Consider the following 17,062-nt stretch of genomic DNA (forward strand, 5'->3'; position numbering starts at 1 on the left):
TTTACCCTAACTGGTTTGGGTAAAAAATAATAAATATGGTATCATGGTTTGTTAGTTAAAGTGTGTGTAACTTTAACAGCAAGAATGTAATTAAGGGTGTGGTTGTAAAAGCACTATATAAGAAGCGAGGCAATTGCAGCTCGCTCTCTCTGGCTTACTGATCCCTAATTACTGGATGGATTGATGACTGCGTTCTTGCTGGAACAAGGGAGAGAAAAAAGGAGTGTTGATATTCTCAACGGAGAGAAGATAAAGATTGGACTGATTTATTGTAAGTGTATTGACATTGGCTATTCAACACGGACTTTACAAATAGAGTATCCCCAACAAGACTTGACTGAAATTGATATATGACTAATGGACCGTTTATTATGACTATGCTATAATTCTTAAATGGAATAAACTATATTTTTGATAGCACAAGCGTATCTGTATTTTTACTGCGTGTTAACTAGAAAACTTATCTCACACATTTACCTGTCTTCCTATCCTGACTTCGCTGTACATTCTGTTTAGTTTGTTTTCCTTAACACCCGTTGGGGAATCCAGGCTTAACAGAGGGGAATAACAAGAATTGCAGGCAATGCTGTTTGAAAGGGTTTCCTCTCCATTTCTCTCTCTGTGTCTCTCTCAAACACACATACACACAGTTTGATGAGAAATGGCAAAGGGCAACTGGGTAAGGGGACTGATCCACCCCTGCCTCTAGTTTGGTACTAGTTCAGTACTTGCCCCGAGGCCCGGCCTCTATGTGGGTGACCCCACCCAGATAACATGACAAATGGGCTTCCTCGCAGTGCCTCCTTTCCCACATGAAGCAACGGCTGGTGCAGGCTCCATCTGCACAGCCATGAAGTGGAACTGGCATGGCTGGTTCTTGCCTGCAACTTTGGCAGCAAGGATGGGGTCAAAGCCGCCACCAGCCAAGATCAGCAAGCCAGAGAGGTTTAATCAGATCTTCCTCTGCCTCTGCCTGCTGCTTGTGCCATCCCAGCTTGTTTTAGAAAGGGAGAAGGCGCAGCTGCTGTTGCCCGTGCTGTGGTTTGCAAGGTGGTAATGACAGACTGCAGGGTTTATTTTATCTCTGTTCCAAAACATGCCAGGACAGCACAGCAGAGGCACAAGGCTGCTCACTCCGTGTCCAGTAGCTTCTGCAAGCTCATTTCAGGAGTCCTGCTTTTCACTTTTGATGCTCTTGTCACTCGCTTGCAGTAACTGACATGAGCAACTGCCCCTGCTACTGCTGGCCTCACAGGAGTTCTTCGCCCTCCTGGCAGAGCTGCTCTTGGCTGCCCTGCAGGGTTGCTCCTGTCTTGCACAGGGTGAATCCGCTGAGATCTACAACCACTGGAGTGCCAGGGCCCCTTCATCAGTAGCCACTGGTAGAGCCATGCCACCTCACCTGCTGCCGCCTTCAGGCTGCAGGTCTACTCAATGCTGCAGGTGTTGGGCTACGAGCTGAGCCCAGTACTCTTTGGGCCCTGGCCCTGGTGGGTGCTAGTTCTCATGCCGGCTGTGCACTTCGGGATGCTCCAGAAGTCATACATCTGGAACAAGTTGCCCCATACCAGGCAGGAGCAGCCCAGCAGGATGGCTGAAAGCAGCACTGCCAGGAAGGTAGAGATCCCCCACAAGGCCAGCAGCAGCACAGGCAGCTGCTTGGCTGCCAGCAACCAAGTGTTCCAGCAGCAGGAGGGCCAGTAAGAAGGGCAGGTAGAGGCTGAGGCGTGCCAAGAACTTGGAGCATGGCAGCTGACTAAGGTAAGACTGTCCTTGAAGGGGGCATGAGGTGCGTGGGGCCTCCTGCTGCTTTGGCAGCCTAAATCAGCTGCAAAAGCAGCTGTAATTCTTCAAGGCAGTGGCAGGAGATCACCTGCTGATCAGCTGTTTCGTAGACTAATCTGCTGGTTATACTGTTAGGCAAGGAGGCATGAGGGGCAGCTCGTCCCTATCACCCCAGTACACGGGGGGAGGGGAAAATAAGACCCTGAAAAGAATCCCTAGCTGCTTTTGGGGGTGGGGTCAAAAGAAAATAAGACCCGGTTGTTAGGAATATAAGTCACCTAACAGCTATTTGGGTTGGACAATATATAAACCAGGATAGACATTTTAATACTGTATCTTTAAGAAAATGCAAAAACTGTAGTTGGGTGTGGTTTCTCAAATGGCCATAAGATGGAGCCAGAAACCTGGGTTGTCTTAGTCTTAGTCTCAGAAGAGAGACTCAGTGAGTCTCTGTTTCCTTCTGTTGGAGAGTATTGCCATTCTTCCTAATTGACTGATATTCTTGGATTTGATGTAAGTCTGATACTGAACTGTTTTTGACACTGGACTTTTTTATTGGATTATCCCTGGACTGAAAACTGACTGATTTAACCTGTGAATGACTTTGGACTGCCTATTTTGAACTTTGCTTAAACTTTCTGGAAGTAAAAAAACTACATTTACTGTACAGTGTATCTGTGTGCTGTGTGTGTATTATTCAAACACTTTTCTCAATACGTCTCCCTGTATGCGCTCATTCTCCTAACGGAGAATTACCTCAACACCAGTCTTATATTCAGGGAAACAGGGTAAGAGGGGTGGGTGCTAACTTTCTTCAGTGTTTTGTTTTATTATTTTTGTAACCATGTGAGTCTCCCAGTGTATGGCTATGCTGTATAAATTGAACAAATAAATTCACACAGAGACTACGTGTAGCAAATGAATACATATGCACATACATATGAGTTTTCATAAGAATAAAAATACTTGTTTTACGACGGGGCATATTCACTAGAACAGGGATCAGCAACATACAACTCCAGAGTCGCATACGGCTCTTTAAGCCCTATCCTACAGCTCCCTGTCGGATGATTCCACCACTGGGTAGCCCTTCCCCTCCCCTCCTACTCACTCCTTGCCTGCCCTGAGAAGGGTGAAGGCAGCGGATGGTGGCTTGTTCCATATTCCAGAGTGGGAATGAAGTGCCCTTCTACTTGCCTCTTTTTCCGGCTCTTATTGGTGCTATGCGCACCTCGGCCGCTGGGGGAGACGTGCAACTTTTCTCTATCCTGAGACACAGGCTGGGCCAGCTGCAGCCAATGCTCCGTGTCTTGATGGGCTCCAGGAGGAGGGGATGCAGTCTCCCCCATTTCTGCCTACAGAAAAGGTGATAGAATGCTATACAATCAGGCCAGAAACATATTAACAAGAGAGATCAGAGCAGAAAAAAAAAAAAGCTACTCTGAAAAGTTAAGGAATTAGTTCTCAACAAATGAACCAGCAAACATGTGGAAAACTCTTAAAAACATCACTGGCTAAGCAAACCTCCTTCCCAGGCTGAAGAAAATCAACATCTAGCAGATGACCTGAATGTGTTTTACTGCAGGTTTGAAAGGAAACTAAAGCCACCTATCTCCACAACCCACATCTCAATCACACCAACAACAGCCAAGCCTCCTACAACTGGCCCAAATCCATTGGGTTCACAACCTCTGGTGATCACAGAAAAAGAAGTGCAAGATCTATTTCACAGACAAAAGCCAGGAAAAGCACCAGAGCCAACAAGATAACTCCTTCTTGCTTAAAAGTCTGTGCTGACCAATTGGCCCCCATCTTCACCCGAATCTTCAATAGATCACTTTAGATGTGCTATGTTCCTTCTTGCTCTACTATCATGCCAGTGCCAAAGAAGCTCTCTATCAAGGAACTGAATGACTACAGACCAGTTGCTCTAACATCTGTAGTTATGAAAATCTTTGAAAGACTAGTGCTGTCCCACCTGAAAACCATCATGGATCCACTGTTAGATCCCATGCAGTTTGCATACTGAGCAAACAGATCGACAGATGATGCTATTAATATGGCTCTGCATTACATTCTACAACACCTTGAATCTCCAAATACCTACACAAGGGTCCTCTTTGTAGACTTCACTTCAGCACTCAATACCATCATTCCAGACATTTTTCTAACTAAATTAAACCAACTAGAGGTACCTGAACACATTTGTAAGTGAATCATAAGCTTCCTAACAGACAGGAAGCAGCAGGTGATGCTAGGCAGAATCACATCTGATACCTGTACAATTAGCACAGGGCCCGCCCAAGGCTGTGTGCTTTCTCCACTTCTCTTCTCCCATATACCAATGACTGTATTTTAAATGATCAATCTGTTAAAATACTGAAGTTTGCAGATGATACAACAATGATTGGTCTCATTCGAGACAACGAATCTGCATACAGACAGGAAGTTTACAACTAGTCTCATGGTGTAACCGGAACAATCTGGAATTGAACACACTCAAAACCGTAGAAATGGTGGTAGACTTTAGAAGAAACCCTCCCATACTATTACCTCTTACAATACTAGACAACACAGTATCAACAGTAGAGACCTTCAAATTTCTAGGTTCTATTATATCACATGAGCTAAAATGGACACCTAACATCAAAAACGTCATCAAAAAAGCACAATAAAGAATGTTCTTTCTGCACAAACAAGCTCAAACTGCCCAAGGAGCTACTGATACAGTTTTACAGAGGAATTACCTTGTTTATCATCTGTACCTCTATAACTGTCTAGTTTGGTTCTGCAACCCAACAGGACAGACACACTTCAGAGAATAATTAGGACTGCAGAAAAAAACAATTACTACCAACCTGCCTTCAATCAAGAACCTGTATACTGCTCAATTCAAAAAGAGGGTTGTGAAAATATTTACAGACCCCTCACATCCCGGACATAAACTATTTCAACTCCTTCCCTCAAAACAACACTTAGAGCACTGCACACCAAAACTGGACACAAGAACAGTTTTTCCCCGAAAGCCATCACTCTGCTAAACAAATAATTCCCTCAACATTATTCAACTATTTACAAAGTCGGCACTATTATTACTATTAATTTTCTCATCACTACTTATCACCCATCCCCTCCCACTTGTGACTGTGTGACTGTAACTTTGTCACTTGTATCCTTACGATTTATATTGAATGTTTCCTAGTATGATTTGATTGCTTATTGTACCCTATGACTATCATTAAGTGTTGTATCTTATGATTCTTGACTCTTGACGAATGTATCTTTCTCTTTTATGTATACTGAGAGCATTTGCACCAAGACAAATTCCTTGTGTGTCCAATCACACTTGGCCAATAAAGAATTCTATTCTATTGTATTCTAGTGAAGTGCGCTAAGTTTAAGTATATTGCACGAGGTGCTGCACGAACAGTGAGCAGCCATGAAGGTGGTGAGAGGAACATGGGGAGACGCGCAACTTTCTTTCCACCCCGAAGCACCGGCTGGGCCAGCTGTGGCTGACGCTGCTGCTCTCACCACCTTCATGGCTGCTCACTGGTCTTGCAGCGACTGGCACAGCACACTTAAACTTAGCGCGTTTCACAAGAAAGAGAGAAATGAGAGAAAGAGAGAGAGGGAGAGATGAGAGAAAGAGAGATGAAAGAGAGACACGCCTGTTTAAAAGAAAATACTGGGTGCCACAAAACCTGAGTGGGCGTGGCTTGGGGGATCCTGTGACTGGGTTGTAGTGATGTCGAGATGGCCACGCCCACCCAGGTTTTATGGCTCCCGGTATTTTCTTTTATGTGGGAAATGGGTCCAAATACCTCTTTCAGCCTTTAAGGTTGCCAAACCCCTGCACTAGAATCACGTATAGTGATTCTTGATTTCTTGAATCAAGAAGAAATCAAGAAAGAGGCTTAAAAGTAACCCTTTCAATCCCTAATCCCCATTCCCGGCCTTTTACCTGGACACCGTGCATGATATAAACCTTTTCCGCCTCGCTCAGGACCACCGACGCCATAATAATTACTCCTTAAGCGCAGACTCCTTCTCCAACACCAAGAACCTCTCATCCGATTGTTAAAAAAAGGCGCCTGACACCACCATAGAGTTCTATTAGCCTCGCGCCTCCGCAGCGCTTTCTGATTACGTCAGTCTCATTAGTCCGGTTTTTGGTTTCTTCCCGTTTCTGTTACGAATGCGTGGAGAAATGGCATCCTCTCCTATTCTCACTGGGTGATTCGTTCCTTGGTCGTACGTCACGGATGGCGAGGGAAGCTCAACTCCGGGATTTTCCGTCTTCAGTGCAGTTCTTTTTGGAGAAGCGAGACGGTGCTTCTCATGTTCAAGGCATTCTTCACAATCGTAGGTATGTTTAATCACATACAAATCCAGCTGATCGCGTCAGATAAATGTACCCTGGACTATGGTTTTATTTGCGAGTATACTATGGCTAAATTTATGAGTAGATTTCTGTGCAAGTAGAATAGACTCAAGGTGATGCATAATATCCCGAATACAATTGTTTTCAGAATTTGAAATTTTAAACATAATAGTTACAATGCAGAAGCAATAAATAAATCTGATATAGGCTCTACATCATCCGGCCTTTTGAATGATACTCAGTATTGAATATGAATTCAGTATCTGAAAAAGATGTTCATAATAATAGACAAATTATTTCTTTTCCATACTCTAATGGGAAACGCTTAATTCCATACACCTAATGGAAATGCTGTTTGTCTTTTGATCAATCAAAGCCATATTAAAGTTTCTAATTTTTTGTCTTTGCAGGAAAAAAAATCTTTGTAATTCTAAATGTTTTAGGAATAAGCTTTCATGTATTATAATTTATTTAGTTAAAAGTGTGGAATATTGACCTTAGAAAGATATATTACATCCATGGTTATGGGTCACCAATGTATAGATAACTAATGTAAGACAATCTTGCCTCTGTCACGCCAGATTAGATAGACAAGCATGTGTCTTTCCATTATCACAATCAGTTCTAAAAATGCTTTCCTCTAGCTTAAAAGAATGACAGTATTTGAAGTAAAATAACTACAATGTTGCTCCTTTCAGTAACTGTATTAACTATATATAGTAAGGCTATTCTTTTAGCTAAGCCTATATAGACATTTATTTCAATAGAATTTTCATATACATACATACATACATACATACATACATACATACATACATACACATATACATACATACATACATACATACATACACACACACACACACACACACACACAATAGAGTTCCTGACCTGAATTGCAAATTGGAATAAAAAACTTACAATGTTTGGGTAATGGTGGAAGTCATTTTGAGCACTGTATGTGTAATGCTGTATATATTCTTGTTTGGAATTGTTTCTGGAGTTAACATTCCTGCAATAGCATCAGTAGAATGGTAACACCCACGTTTATCTATGTTAGTCTATGGCAGGGGTGTCAAACTTATGTCGTCACATGTGACATATAGAAAATTTCCCCCCTTTGCTAAACTGGGCATGGACATGGGCACGGACAGCACATGACACATCTGGCCCAGGGGCTTGACAGTGGTCTATGGTGACAAAATATCAAGAGTTTGGGCATATTTTGTAAATAACAAATTTTATTCAAAGGACACATTTTAGTGAGCTGCAGCTCACTTCATTAGATGCATACAGCTCATGAAAACATGTACCTTTTAATAAAAATGGTTAGTCAAAAGGGTGCCAGCAAACTCCTAATTTTTGATACCTAATTCTGTTTCTCCTTTATCTTTAAATGTACCAATTCTGAATAAATTATAGTATCCTTTAAAAATAGTTTGAAGTGTAATATGTTGTTGGTTCATTTTATTCTCTTGATTTCTAGATAACTTGTGTGGCCTCTAGGATTAACATACCATTGCTGAGCACAATATACTATATTACTGTCCTGACTCCAAATTTGACTATTAAAATATATTGGTTTGGCTGCTGATACAATCAGAACCTACAGCTAAACTCTAGTGCAAAATATACTAAAAATGAAACTGATTAACCTCTTCAAGTTAGTAAGTATTGGTCTGTAGCTTAATTTCTGCTTCTTTATTATGCAGCCTTATTTTAAGATTATGTTATTTTTTCTCACTTTAGGATATTTTTGAATTTATTTTTAATCAGATTATTATAATGGTATAATTTTCTTGCACTGTACATTTTATGGTTTGAATTTTTTAATGATTAATAGTATAAAAACAAACTTTCAATAAAATAAAAGTAATATGTGAAACAAAACTTTTTTATTTGGAAAACATGTGATATTGTGTGATTCTACTATTTACTATGGCAAATAGTCCTCAACATATGATCACAACTGAGCCCAAAATTTCCATTGCTAAGCAAGACAGTTAAGTGAGTTTTGCTTCATTTTATGACCTTTTTTGCAGCATCTTTTAAGTGAATCATTGCAGTTAACAGAACTGTTAAGTGAACCTGGCTTCCCCATTTATTTTGCTTGTCAGAAGGTCACAAAAGGTAATCACATAACCCAAGGACACTGCAACTGTCATAAATAGATGCCAGTTGCCAAGTGTCCAAATTTTAATCACATGACCATGGGGATACTACAATGGTCCTAAGTATTAAAAACGGTCCTAAGTTACTTTTGGCAGTGCCATTGTAATTTCAAATGATCATTAAACATATGGTTGTAAGTTGAGACTATTTGTAGTATATTTTTAGTATTCTAAGATGGCCTAGGTGAGGGCTGTCAAACTCCCTGTCCGTGGGCTGGATAAGTCATGTGCTGGCCATGCCCACACCCAGTTTAATGAAGATATGTCATGTGATGCTGCCATGATAACGTGAGTTTGACATCCCTGGTGTAAGCCCTAAGACAAGCTGCTGTCTTAGGCCATCTCAGACCACTACAGTATTAATAAATAATTTATTATTTTATTATTTATTTATTAATAATTATTACTCTGTAAATATTGCTATCAGCAAATAGAACTCCATCTCTCACCTATCAAGATGCATTATACCACAAACTACACAAATTATTTGACACCTGAAGAAGTCTAATTCTAGATTTTCCCCTCTACCTATCAGTAAAATCATTGACTGTACTAAATGTTCTTTGATCCAATCTTAAGCATTAAGTTCAGCTGAAACGAATGGTATTTTCTGCTAAGTATGTACATTAAGGATAACTGATAATAAACGTTGACGGCTTTGTGTCGCATCTGTGTTCCTTACACTTTCTGTATCAAGTGGAAAGGGAAGAACTCAGGCCAATTTAAGAGTACACCGCGTCGCGACCATAATCCGTTCCATTTGGTCGTGATCGTCTGCGCGTGCGCGGACAAAAACAATTGGCGCCGAAGGGGAAATCGCCGCGGCGATTTTTGGGCTTGCTTCGTCGCCACCCGAAGATCTATTTGCTATCAGAAGCAAAACTTATTAAAATTCTGGTCGTCACCCAATTTGGTCGCGAACAGAAGCGTTCGCGACCCGAGGTTCCGCTGTATTTTAATTCAATCAATAGCCCTATTCAATGAGCGCACTTCTAGTTACTGGAGGATGTGACAGCAACCATGCAGCTGCCGCAGGAGTGACCGGCACGCCTCCTTCAAGACGGTCTGTCCCCTCGGTGGGAGGGAGGCGTTCCGATTCTGCGGAAGCAATTTCGACGTTACTCACTTCCTGGTTTCTCCTTTTTCTTTCGCAGCGCGAATGGGGAAGCTGCGAAAGGAGAGAGGTAAGCCTTAGTCTTATCTCTCAGCCAGGAGCTCCGGGCTGGGTGTTGAAGGGCTGGTTTCTCCGTCTGCTGGCAGGCGAATGGAACGCTGTGCTGGGCTGAGCGGTGGAAAGGCGAACCAGGAGAAGCGGGCCGCTGGCAGAGCGGGGGCGGCATCAGAGGCAGCGGCGAGCGTGTTGCTTCATCTTCAGCCTGGGTAAGTTAAAGAGGAGTTCGTCCAGTAGGAAATGTTTCCATTCCGGGGATTTTGAGCTCTCGCTGGGAAAAGCGGTAAATGCGCATCAAAGAGACAGCGTTAAGCGAAAGATCTGCAACGTTGCCTTTTCTGCAATCGAGAACATGCGACGGGAGCCCTGCAGGTGGATATGCCCCTCGCGCGCCTGAGTAAGAGACAAATAGAAGAGTGAATCAAGGAAGCTCATAATTTTGGCCCTGGTTGGATAGGCGGTATGATTTTTACAAGGTAAAAAGACAGTAACACCGAGAGTCAAGAGAGGGCCCGACCACGTCCTTATTGGAACTCTATTGGAACTCTAATCGTGTTTCGCTATCTGATGCAGTTCCTTTTCTTTCTGAATGCTTTGAATCCAAAATCCAAAGAAATATGCTTCTGGGCTGCCAAATCATGTTTCCCTTTCCAATACATGCAACCAGATTAGAAAATTTGGAGTGAATTGATGATGTGGTTTTCACTGTAGATACAAAGATTCCTATAGTTGTCCTCCATCAAAGCCTTTTTATGAGCTCATATCTTTATGAGCTGCCAAGTGTCATATGATTATGATAGGATATAACTTTGATAATTAAATAGAATATTTCATTATTCCTAGGGATGAATTGCCATTTTCATCAATTTATATTTTTTAGTAATTTTGTTAAATATAATTAAAACAAAAACATAACTAATTTAAAAAAAAGAAAGTACAGAAAAGAAAAAACAGGAAAGAAAAGAAATAATATAATAAGGAAAATATTAAAAAAAATTCCTTCATCACTACATATAAACAATTATAGTTTATCTTTTTTAGAATACAACAAATCTCTTCTTCCCATGTCTCATATTTTATCAATCATCAACTCCTTAAAACTTCATCATTTAGTTCTCCATCACCAAAAGTTCATTAAGGATTCCAGAGATAATATCTGTTTTAGTCCTGATTAAATAAAGCAATTTTATATTATTTTTATTTTAACTATCTTGATCTTTAATTCAAATAATATTCTAGAACTTTATTTCTTTTAAGTTTTCTTGTTCCTTTTCACAAAAATTTTCAAAGCTTTAACAAGTCTCTCTTGTAAATCCAATATAGGAAAAGTATCGAGCACACTTTTGGTTTGTTATTTGTCTATCTGTTTTAATTATTAAGACATTAGTTGCTTCATTTGTATACTCAGGGTAGCATATTTTTCCAGATCCTACTTGTAGTTTGCCATTTTTAAATTCACTTTCAGATTAGTCTCAGTCTTGTCTAATATAGCTTGTTCCTTTTCCATTACATCTTTTAAACATAGTCTGTCTATAATGACATATACTTTTAAAATTAACTTCCAAATCTACTGTTCACAAGTAACCTTCAGTAAGTCCAAGGTTAAAGTTATTCTGTATTAGTAAGTCAAATTTGAATATTCTCCTTTAATTGTAATCTTTAGGGTTTTTTTTCTGGGTCCCTTTAGTGTAGTTATTTCCAAACTGTGACCAAAAGTCACATGAGGCTCTAGACAACTAACACTGTAGCCCCACAAGATCTTAAACGTTTAACATATGATTTATATACATTATATGTGGTCCAAAATAATTCATCTTGTCTCAGTGCATCCAGGCAAGCTAAAAGGTTGGACATCCATACTCTAGTATCCAATCTTCACAATATCCTTTTTTTTTTAAGAATTCAAAATAAAAGCATTTTCCATAGGAAGGATTCTGAAAATTAATTCCAAACTTTTATTTCAATTTATCTGGATCTTTACTCTGTACGTTTCCAGAATTGACATTCTAATTACTCTTTTTCTATTTATTCAAAATAAAAGCTTTTTTTAAGTCATATTCATTACAAATTTAAGGAAACTCATTTTGTTCTGTATATCTTGTCCATTCCAAGGTTTTAATAGTTAAAAAAAAGTTAATAAGCAATTTTCAAAAATGATTAGAAAAGGAAAATGCAAACACAGTGTCCATAAAGGCACCGATCACAGTTTGAACAAAGATGGCTTTCTCTGGTCTCTCAAAGCCATGCTAGAGACCATGAACTTGCAGTTGTCTCATGAGGAGCAAATGTCTGAAGCTCTTGTGGGCAATTTCAAGTCTTTCCTTATCTGGACAGGAATTAAGAACTCTATTCTGCTAAGATGGTTGGCTATGTTTTTAGGTGAGCTATCTTCAATTCACTCAATCAGTTTAGATTTTAAACTGTAAAATCCATAATGAAGCATTGCAAAAAAATTACTCTTAAAATTATATTTATCAAGGAGACAATTCAGCTGGGATTTCTTGTGGATTTTATGGTGTGAATACAGTACTGATTTGCTGATGCTTGAATGAGAAAATGTTGCTAAATATAAATTGTGCATTTTGAATTTTGAATTTTAAAACAAAAACAAATGCTGAGCTGAAATCCCTTAGCAATTTTCAAGTGGAGTGAAAATTTGAAGTGTGAGTGTGTGCAATAAAGGTATTGAATTTAACCATAACTCTAACTCACTCCAAAAGCTTGTGATAATGCTATTTTAATAAACTTGAATGTTATTATGGGTGGCCACAGATTTTCAAATAACAGGAAAAAAAAACATTGAACATTTTTTTTCAGCATAGAGTATAGGTTATGTTGAAATTCATCATTCTATGATTACTGGTAGATAAATAATATCAATGCCCAAAAGCTAATAAGAGAGATGCAATTTAATGGGACAGGAATTGGGTACAATATACACTTACCATGTAGCTTGAATTTTACAAGGAAGTCTTGCTGTTATACTTATGAGAGATTTTAACATGAAATTTATGCAGATCATTTCATATTCATTCTTAATTTTCACTCTTATTTTTAGATGCTTGCCTTAAAGTACAAGTGGATCAGGTGGAATATGCTATTATTCCTAGATAATCTATGATATTGTTGGAAGTAGTTTAGTAACTGAAGTCAATTGTCTTGGTAAGGGATATTTTTCACTGTAGATTATCTTCCTTTTTTAAAGCTGGAATAGCTTCAATTTATTTTAAAAGACAAGTTACATAGTGTTATTTGAAAGAAATGCCCAACTTTAACACTTTAAATTTTGAAATATAAAAATGCTTTTCATAAAAAGAAATAGAGCAGTATAAGCATTAATTTTCAGTATCTCTTCACTCTTTCACTTTTTCCATTGTGACCAGTGGTGTCAATTAGTATGGTTAATGAATTCACAAAATGGTGGCATTATTTGACTTGCACTATTCCAAAGACTTATTTCTATGGAAAATAGAGGAATTGGTTCTTGCTGTATAGAAATAGGCAAATAAATTTTTAAACATAAAGTTTTATATATTTATTCATGAAATACATAATAAAGAAGATAAATCCATCTCCGAAACATACTCTCTATGTCCTATAATCTCCATTTCTTTGACAAATTTCTTTTTAAAATTTCCCTCTTCTTTCTTGAGGTATGTTCAAATGGAGCCTTGTTCTTCTCCGTGTTGCACAAATGATTAGTGTCTAAAACCCCAATAGCAACTGGTCATGTAACTTCAACTGAGCCTTAGTAATACATGTACTAACCTCTCACTAACTGATTTGACAGTTAATTTCATACGTTTGTGCTATGTAAAGTGGAATAGACCAGTGGTCAGCAACTGGTGGTCCATGAGAAAATTTTGGTGGTCTGCAGAAAAATTATTTGCATTTTTTATATTGCCTAAATGAAGGGTCCTCAAATTACGGCTCCTGGGCCGGATACATGCAATGAACGTTTGTGTTGCTGCAGAGAGCCCCCTCCTTTGGGGTCTTTTTCTGTGGGCTGGAGGGGGGCAGAAATTCCGACTTGGGGGTCTGCTTCAGCCTCCTGGTGCGGGGCTTTGGGCGAAGGTTGGAGGGAAGTGCTACTGGTGGCAAAGAGCCAGAGGGCCTTGTACCAGTGGGACTGTATCATGGCCTGGATCTGGCTGACTATCTCAGCCTGCTGAGCCTCCAGGCGCCGGGACCTGGCCTTGCACTCCCGCATGTCTTCCCTCTGCTTGGAAAGCCTATGCTTGTAGTACTCAGTGAGGTGCTTCTGCTGAGCCTCCTTCTTGGTCAGATCCAGTTTGAACTGAGCCAGCCTGTTTTGCCAATTGTTTCTCATGGGGGCGCTTAGCTCCAACAACTGCTTCCTGTTGGGGTCCTAAGGAGCCCAGGCAGGCAGGGGAGGAGTGGCTGGGAGGGGAGGGGAAAGTAGAGGGCGGTGAGGCGCTCCTCGATGTGAGTGACAAGAAGTTAGCCATGCCCACCAGTCACATGACAACCTAGCTACACCTAAGCAGATTAGGGAGATCATATTAGTGGTCCGTGGGATTTAAAATTATTAATTTAATGGTCCCTGAGGTCCAAAAGGTGTGTGACCCCTGGAATAGCCTATTCTTATTTTAAAAGATTTATGAGGTGGTTAATAATTTGTCACATATAGTGTTACATAAGTCACATATTTTACTTGGTATTTATTCCTAAAATTTATCAGAGTTGTAAAGCTATTTTCTTACCTAAGAAAATATCTTACTTTGTGCATAAAAGCTTACATTCAACATTTATTGGATGGCAAGGAAAGGTTTCTGGCAAAACTTTGCCAGCCAAGAACTTACATTCTTCCTATATCTTATGAATGGTAGAAGAATACAGCCCATAACATAGAATATAAATGTTGTTGAAGCAAAATCCATTCTAGTAATTTAATAAATGAATTAATTTGTAATAGCATTTCAAAGCAATGTAGTTCATGTTCAAAATTGTAGTATGTCATCTGAAACATTGATAGTTAAACATTCTAGTTGCTTGATTTAGACAGATTTATTTATTAATCCATTTATATGTCTACCTACATCAGATCATGTGACTCTGGAAGTGTACTAAAAGAAAAAAAATAGAAAACCACAGTCATTCAATATAAAATAGCATCTAATTTAAACATACAATAATAAAGAAATAAAATGTAAACCAAAGCTAAAATCTACAGTTTGTCAGATTGGATATTACCGTTAACCAGGATGCATGTTTCCCTTAAAATTAACTGAATTTCAGTTGATTATTCTAATTGTTTCAACAAATAACAGATATTCAGGTGGATGTCTTTATAAAATAAAGAGCCATATCACAGATTTATAGAAAAAAAATACATTAATTCATTAATAAACAGAAGCCAGCATGATATATGCCACCATAAGGAAATGTGTATATTGAAAGTGCTATCTTGAAGGCACTATCTCAAAGTATACCATATTTCAGAGAAGGCTAGAATTTTGCTCTTAGAATTTTGAAAGGACACAGTAGGCAGATTGTAAAAACTGGTTGCCATGACAAACTGGCAAATTCCCCACAGTGGGATTGACCAGTCAAAAAGTATCCATTTACCAGAAAGCAAACTAATTCTCCACTGGTGATTTTTGCCTCTGTTATCTCAGAGTCAACCCTATAAATAACTAAGCTACTGCTTTGCTTTTCAGAATGCCAATTCCAAGCTTAATTTTTTAATTGAAAAAAGAAAGTGCTCGTGAAACTTAAACATTAAGGAGATTGGAATGTTGAAACTTAGTGCTGCTGGCACCATGTTGTGTACTCTTGCCACTTTTATGTCACCTTGTCCGGGACTCATTGGGAGATTATCTGATATTGGAAGAACCATCAGTAATATACCAAAGCAATCCAAATAACTGTGTCTGACAGACAAAAAGTAAAGATGAGCTATAATTGTGGAAGTCTAAATTAAGATCTTCTTTCAATCATAAAAATAATTACTATGTTTTTCAAACTATAAGATACACTTTTTCTCCCCCCCAAAATGGTGGAAATGTTTGTGCATCTTATAGAGTGAATATTACGGTGGGGGGGGGAGGGATTTGTTGTGCCACTGGTGCTGGGGAATACTGGAGTCTTTGCTGCCGAGTAGCTGATTGGCGATTCGATCGGCGTCCTGGAATACCACCGATCAGCTGTTCTATACAGTGAGGATCACCACCACCACCTATTGATGCCCATTTGCCGCAGCCAGTTCACCACCAATGGGCAGTGGTGAACTGGTGGCGTTGATCTGCAGCAAACGGGCAGGGGGTGATAAGTGGCGACAGTGTTGGCAATCCCTGCTGCCTAGAATAGCTGATTGGCAGTATTCCGGGAGGCCAATCCAACCACCAATCAGCTGCTCAGCAGCTAAGGCTCCAGTGTTCCCTGGCAGCAGCTGCAGCTCAGCTCAGTTGATCAGTGGTGGGTGCAACAGAGCGGAGCCCTAAGAAGCCACATGCTGGGGCTTTGATAACTTGTTGAAGTTGACTGTGCTGTTTGCTACAAGGACGCTAGCCAGATGAATACCAGATGGAAGCTGGGAGCCAAAGGGAGATATTTTTTTTTTCTCCTCTAAAGCTAATGTACATGTTATAGTCTGGAGCATCTTATAATGCGAAAAATACGGTAGATTCTTTACCTTCCTGAGTAATTCATCTGACAATGTTGTTGGCAAAGTCAGCTCAAACTCTTTAAAAAGCAAAGAAGGCAGCTAGGAATTTGTCAATTGACCAGGAGAACAAACAAGTTTTGTGGGAGAGTTTGATGTGGGAAAGGAGTAAGAGATTTAATTGTGAGTTGCCAAGTATGTACTAGACTCCTTTTCTTACTAGAAGACTAAGCTACTGCACCTGTAGCAAATGCAAACTTGCTACTTTCTGGAGAAGATGGGAGGACAGAGAGTAGGCTTTCTTCTTCAAGATTCCTCAAGTAGGAAGAAGTAAGCAGTGCCTTTTTAAACAACTCATCGAGTTCCAAAGATGGTAGGCTATGGTGGTAATTGGAAACATCAGTTTAATTCAGCTACTGTATTTCTTAAAAAATAAGTAATATTTTCTTTAGACCCATGAAAAAACGGCTAGGCCGTCTTTTTGAGGGGTGTCTTAATTCCGCCCCCCAATGCGCCTAGCCTAGCCACCAGGCCGCTTCTATTGTGGCTGAAAGGAGCACCTGCCTTGCCTCTCCACTGGGCTGTTTCTGTAGCAGTCAAAAGGAGCACCCCCCACGTGCCTTGCCTCTCCACCAGGCTGTTTCTGTAGCAGTTGAAAGGAGCTATTCCTCAAGCTTAGCACAGACTGAGGGAAGAAAGGCAGGCAGGAAAATTCCCCCTCCCCATTTTCCTCCTGTTCACCAAAAAGCCTCCATTCCAAAACTTCAGCATTCAGAATGGAGGCTTTTTGGTGAGATGGCAGGAAAATGGGGGCAGGGGGGAATTTTCCTGCCTGTCATCCATTCATCAAGCTCCCTCTCCCCATTTTCCTGCCTTTTGCAAAAAATGGCTCCATTCCGAGCCTTCAGCATAACCCAGGACCCTAC

The 17,062-nt window shown here is 39.9% G+C and overlaps 2 protein-coding genes across 4 annotated transcripts in view; one reads left to right on the forward strand and one right to left on the reverse strand.

Annotated features, from left to right (window-relative positions):
• Window positions 1-5,954, reverse strand: part of EXOSC7 (exosome component 7) — a 133,716-nt gene extending 127,762 nt beyond the window's left edge. Inside the window, exon 1 of the mRNA XM_026678475.2 lies at window positions 5,750-5,954. Within this exon, the coding sequence (XP_026534260.1) occupies window positions 5,750-5,806 (57 nt within the window). The 5' untranslated portion in view covers window positions 5,807-5,954. The remainder of the gene's footprint in view (window positions 1-5,749) is intronic.
• Window positions 5,955-5,959: 5 nt separating this feature from the next.
• Window positions 5,960-17,062, forward strand: part of ZDHHC3 (zDHHC palmitoyltransferase 3) — a 78,544-nt gene continuing 67,441 nt past the window's right edge. For 2 of the 3 annotated variants that reach the window (XM_026678472.2, XM_026678473.2), the window contains exon 1: window positions 9,415-9,720. The gene's annotated coding sequence lies outside the window, so the exon portion shown is untranslated. Of the gene's footprint in view, window positions 6,155-9,414; window positions 9,721-17,062 lie in introns of those variants that run through there. The other variant, XM_087947770.1, reaches the window with a different exon arrangement.

Source organism: Notechis scutatus, chromosome Z, assembly GCF_049901735.1.
Source record: "Notechis scutatus isolate UNSWTSFEM ecotype Mainland chromosome Z, rNotScu1.2, whole genome shotgun sequence".
NCBI lineage: Eukaryota > Metazoa > Chordata > Lepidosauria > Squamata > Elapidae > Notechis > Notechis scutatus.